The sequence below is a fragment of the Centroberyx gerrardi genome, chromosome 15 (genome assembly GCF_048128805.1).
Source record: "Centroberyx gerrardi isolate f3 chromosome 15, fCenGer3.hap1.cur.20231027, whole genome shotgun sequence".
NCBI classification, from domain to species: Eukaryota; Metazoa; Chordata; class Actinopteri; order Beryciformes; family Berycidae; genus Centroberyx; species Centroberyx gerrardi.
The window spans coordinates 14,582,962-14,588,961 of NC_136011.1; the positions used below are offsets into that span (position 1 = coordinate 14,582,962).

The 6,000-nt window shown below is 46.2% G+C and overlaps 1 protein-coding gene across 1 annotated transcript in view; it reads left to right on the forward strand.

Moving 5' to 3' along the window:
- The first annotated feature begins 2,553 nt into the window (after positions 1–2,553).
- The window catches only part of slit1a (slit homolog 1a (Drosophila)), an 87,659-nt gene continuing 84,212 nt past the window's right edge, over positions 2,554–6,000 (forward strand). The window contains exon 1 of the mRNA XM_078288593.1: positions 2,554–3,098. Coding sequence (XP_078144719.1) covers positions 2,890–3,098 — 209 coding nt within the window. The 5' untranslated portion in view covers positions 2,554–2,889. The remainder of the gene's footprint in view (positions 3,099–6,000) is intronic.

Sequence of the window (6,000 nt, forward strand, 5' to 3'; positions counted from 1 at the left end):
GAATTTTAGGATTAAAATGTTTTTTTTAGGCTCTGGGATGGCAGTGTGTTATTGAAGATCCTGTGGACAGAATTGGGAATGGAGGGGTTTATCGTGCCTATTCTCTGAATAGGCACGATAAACACGGCTGTGAAATGTGAATGACCTGAAAAGATGGAAAATAGGGTCTGCGAGAGCATGCAGTTGAATTTTCTGGCTGCTGAATTTGTTTCAGAATTTTTTACACTACTACAGAATAAAGTGTGTTTGTGTTTATTAAGTCAAACTCGCACTACGAGTTGACTAATTCAGTCCTCCATAGTCGACAGAGCAGCTCCCAGCTTTATCTTGTTGACACCTTGGAGCTTTGGTTTCTAGCTTTGGAAGAGAGTCGAAAATGTTGATTGAACTCCACAGGCTACAGGAATAATGTGAATTCTTAAATTGACCGGTATTCCCCATTAAGTTCATTTACTTCCTAATCTAAATCCATTGTTAAAGAGGTCTTCTGTTTTGCCAATTCTCCTCTCCCGGACTAATTGCAAATTGCTACCATGTCCTCCCACGCCTTTGAGAGCGGCAGAATAATTCCTGCAGTGTATCTGTGTGCATTCCTATCACGGCTCTGTGAGAGAGCAGAGGGACGTTACCACCACCCCCCATTACCACTAAACACCACTGTCTCCTCTTTAATTAGCCATTCATGGAAGGAAGATCTACACTGCACTGACACTTTTACTGGGCCAGATGGAGCTCTTTCTGAGGTGTGTGTAGGGTATTCCTACCTGCATGTGCACATGGATACATTGGCATATATCTGTGTTTGGTTAGAACAGGGCAGGCAGAGTACACACACACACACACATACACTACCAGTCAAACTTTTGGACACACTTTTCTTTATTTTTTACTATTTTTCACATTTTAGAATAGTAGTAGAGACATCGAAACTATGAAATAACACATGGAATTATGCAGTGACCAAAAAAGTGTTCAAACCTTTTTCAAACGCAAACGTTTCTGCTTGCACCGTTCCTGCTCCCTCTTTCTCTTCTTTCTCCCACTCCCTTTGTCAGCCAAAGCGATCGGGGTTCCACGGTCCTTGTGATTGTGCCGTGGTGTTTATGTTGGGAGGCGTCCACCCCGCAGCACAGCCCTCTGTAGAACTAGACAGGAGCCCAAGTGGCCCGGGCCAGGCCAGGCCCGACCACTGCGAGGTGCCTGTTTCATTGTGCGGAGAACTGTGGACATGACACTTTGGGGGCTGAACGCATAAAAGTAAAAGAGTTCAGTTTCCTATACTCGGATCTAGGATAGTCAACCTCTCTACACATCCTCAGGTTGCCTAGGTCCGGTGATTAAGTGCCATGAAATGGACATCAATATTCATGTGGAAATGTATCGCGAAACCTGTAATTACAGTGTCAGCAATGGTCAGACCTAACATTTCCACAGTTCTAACTATATTTCACCCTCTTTGTTTTCCACACTCTTCATTTACAAAGTATTCAAGTGTTCTTTTAATGCAAATAATGGCCGGAAGCTGCTGCATATCCATCACTTTTCCCTCCCCCTTTTAGTCCAGTTGAAGGAATGTATGGTTCTGGCATTAACAGAACAATTGTGGGCCAAAATATTTCACACAAGCAGTTACTGTCCTAAAGCGCAATAACAGAGCAGTTAAATTGTGTGACGTGTGTGTGTGCTTATGAATATTTGTGTGGCTGATCATATTGGTATATGTATCTCTATGCCTGTGCCTGTCGGAAAATATGATATTGAGTTACTTTTGATTGTTGTGGTCTGTCTCTCCAACATTTCATGAATCTTTGCACGTCTGTGTATTTCAGTTCCGTTCGTTGGCATGGTGAAGTTCCCTGCTGCAGCCTCTGTCTGTGTGGCTGCACTTGATCTACATGTTAAGACTAACACTCACAGATTATTTATTCCAGCTTTTTGCCTCCAAGGACTGAGGTGTTGATTCCTCTCTTCCCTAGTGGACCCTCCTTCGTTACACACACACACACACACACACACACACACACTCACACAGCACGGTCTCCCCACAGCCTCTCCCTTCAGGCTGGGGTTATGCAGTGTCATGCAGGTTAGGTCTCTCTCTGGGGGGTTCGCCTGGAGGCAAACCTGAGGAGTGGAGGGAGTGGAAAAAAAAGAAAGAAAGAAAGAAAGATACTTGGGATAGGTTTAGATTGTGAATAGAATAAAGGGAATGAAAGAGGGATCTGGAGAACGAGAGTGAGTTCAGGCAGGGTTCTGTGGGTGGGGGGTGTTGTGTGAGGAGGGAGAGGAGTGGGGGGAGGAGAGGAGGGGGAGGGGTGGAGTCGGGGGCTCTGCTATTTGTAGATCCTTGTGATGGATGACTGGTGTGTGTGTGTGTAAGAGAGAGAGAGAGAGAGAGAGACAGAGAGAGAGAGAGAAAGAGACTGGCTTTTTTTTTTTTCTTTCTGCTCTTTCCCTATTCCCCCTCTCTTCAGGCGAGCAGAGCAGAGCAGAGCGGGACTGAGTGAGAGGAGGACAGAGAGACGCAGACGTGTGCAGACCAGAGCACAGCAACTCCACAAAGACAAGAGACGAGGAGAGTTTGCAAAGGAGAAAATAAGAGAAAGAAAACAGCCTTTTTTTTTTGCTCCTCATCAGAACTGAATCACAGTAGTGGATATCAAAGCTTCAGCAAAAAAGAAATCTAGAAGAACAAAAAGGACTTGCTTTGCTTCCCAGCTAAGAAGAAAATAATAGCATTTAGTTTTATATTTTGTATAATTTTTTCCTATACCCACCACAAATCTACAGTAATTGTAAGGGACTTGCGGGGTGTAGCAGGACTCTTGGTTTTTTTTTTGCAGAAAGAGAAAGGTGGACAGAGAGTAGTAGGCTACAGTGGTGGTGATCATGCCCGTTAGAGGAAGCTGCTGTGGGGCAGGCATGGGCAGGCTGGCCAGGCTGCCACTCTGGATGTGGGTGCTGGTCCTCTCTGCCCTGGTTATGGGCAATGCCAGCGCCTGCCCAGCGTTGTGTACCTGCAGTGGCACCACAGTGGACTGCCATGGACTGGGTATCAAAACCATGCCAAGGAATATACCCCGCAACACCGAAAGACTGTGAGTACCACTCTAGCTGCTTCTCTCTGTGTGTGTGTGTGAGAGAAAGTGACTGATTGCGTCCCTCTATCTGTCTCCTTCTCTGTCTGTATGCCCGTTTGCCCTTCTATTTCTCTGCTAGAGTGTAGTGGCGCACATGACTTTGCTGAGACTGAGAGAGAACAATAGCCCTGCCTGTAAAGCTGTGTGTGTGTGTGTGTGTGTGTGTGTGTCTGTCAGTCAGTCAGTCAGTGGCATTCCAGTCAGGTATAAATAGGCATGAGGGACTGGAAAGAGCAGGAGCAGATGTGTGCCTTTCACATGTGTCCATAATTTACATACCTGCCAGTTTGTGTTTGTTTTCCTGTGTGTGCATGTATTTGTGAAGACGTGTGTTTGAATGCTGAGAGCCATTGGATGGACTCTAAATTGTGCTTCACTTTTGTAATGCGACATAGATTTGGTAAAATTTAAAGTTTCAGTCTTTTTGAAATCTTAAATTATTCTGAAATCATATTTGATGCCTGGTCATTGAACTCCAACCATGAGATATAGAGTTAGATTAGATCCTGTTGTATTTGGGGATATGTTTCCTCCACTGATATCAAGAGTCCTGTCTGTGCAGCACTGTGTCTGTCTATCTTTTTTTTTTTCTCCCCCCTCTTTCACTCTCTCCTACTCCTGGGCCAAAGACTCCCCTCTCTCCCCCCCCTCTCATACCCCTGAACACTCACTCCCCAAATTGTTAAATCATGTAGAAAATTAAGCAAATCTGCTCCTTAAGTGAGTCTTGCACGAGGATCGCGTAGCTGTCTTGTAAAAGGGAGGGAGGATGGGCGAGGGAGGGAGAGGTGAGGCAGACGCCGGCTTGCAGAGTGGAGTTTCTCCCTCTTTTCTGACATTCTTCTGAAATATTCATCTGTAAATCAGAAGTGAGGAGTGCAAGGGGAAATAGATTGTTCTATTTCAGCTTTTAGAATATCAGTCCTGAATAAAACATGTGGTGGGAACGGAGGAGAGAGAGCCTGTGTCGGAGGCAGCGCTGGCATAGCGGGAGCTGACTGCATATTTTATGCGTTTCATATTTAATTTCTAAGAACACCTTTTTTTTTTCCTGGCGGTCTGCATGTTTCCGGGTTGCTTATATGTGCGCGTGCTGGTTCAACATGGAGCAGGGAGGAAACATGGTCATTTTGTGGTTTCCTTTTACATGAATGGCCATTCACGCTGGAAATATACCCTGCCCTTCCACTCAAGAGCATTTTTGTGTTAAAAGTTGTTTGTGCATTCATAGGTCATGTACGGCAGAGGATTTTATAGTTGTAGCGTCTCTGTGTGTTTTCAAGCACGTCCAGCGCATCCAGGACGATGCATTTTAAACATATTGCGCGTAAAGGTCATGTGTAATTTATTCCTGGGTCGTTGGTTGTCTTTGTGTGTGTGTGGTGGTGCATGTATTAGCTGTGTGTGTAGGTCATGTAGAAGATAGTTGGTCTCCATGGAGAGGTAACTTAACAATGGCGACTATCCCGTTCTCCGGGCCGTTATATAGGGTGATTCATCAAGGTGATTGTGCAAGTCAGCCCTCCCCACCCTGCCCCACATGTTGGTCCCCTGTGCATTGCTGTGTGTGTGTGTGTGTTTAGGTAATGGAGTGTCTGTGTGTGTTTATGCGAGCGAAGGTGCGCAGCCACTGCTGGGGTCACAGATGAGTAATGGTCAATCGAGTTTTTATGGAGCTGTCCCAGAGGTTGGAGACCCCTTGACTTTAGGATAAAATGTTAACGGCAGCCTTTTGTCAGCAGAAATTAATTTAAATGACTATGATTTCAAGAGTGTAACCTTACCCCGAAGGTACTTGCCTTACTTTTATGGAGGGAGAAGGGGGAGAGTTAGAGCTGCGAAGGAGAGCGGATGCGGGTGAGAGAGAAGACAGATGAATGCAAAGTCAGAAGCCGTAGCAGTAGACTAATTGATAATGTTTGCCCTTCTTTTTGCTAGTCTGGTTTGTATATGGATATATGTGTGGATAAGTACGTGTGTGTTTGCGCTTATGTGTGATAGTTTTGGGAGGATAGTGTGTGTGTGTTAGGGTAGGAGGGGGTTGGTTTTGGGAGAAGGGGTGTGTGTGTGTGTGTGTGTGTGTGTGTCGGGGGGAGGTGTTGAGACAGACAGCAGAATCCCATTTGCACTTGTCAGTGTGGGTTTGGATCAGGTCTGACCCCTGCGCTCCTCAGACCAAGCCTGTAATGAGACTGTGAGCTCCACGTGTTAAAATCGCACCCTGCCTCGCACTGGCCACTCCAGCCGCCCTGCTCCAGCCGCTCCCTCCCCCTCTCCCTCTCCCTCTCTCTCTCTCTCTCTCTCCATCCTCTCTCTCCATCTCCTTCTCATCCCCCTCCTCCTATGGCCTCCTCTCCCCTACATCTGCTTCTGCCAATATCACATTAACACGATAATCACACTGATATCAGGCTACACTAACAGAAAATCTGCACCCGTAACGCTGCTTTAGATTAGTCTACACACAGACAATTATTAGTTAAGGTTTTAGGTTGCCAGATATTGACCAAACCTGCATCCCTTCCCTCTCCCGGCTTTATCTCCTTAATGGATCTATTGATACCTCCTCTGCTGGCCTGACTGCTTAGATTAAGTGCCAGCCTATCTGTGAATGAGTTGATTTGGGAAAAGGGGAGGAGCTGTGTGTGTGCGTGTGCGTGTGCGTGTGCTAGCGTGTGTGTGCCTTTATCTATTGGCAGAAAGCTAGTGTATAGATGAGTATCGTTGTGCCAGAGAATGCCCTGTACTGAGATTTGGGGGCGTTTTGGAGCTCCTCCAGAGTAGGGGAGGTAGAGGCTGCGCACCATATGTGTGTGTGTTTGTGTGTCTGTTTTCATGTGCTGCCTGTGTGCGCGCCTGT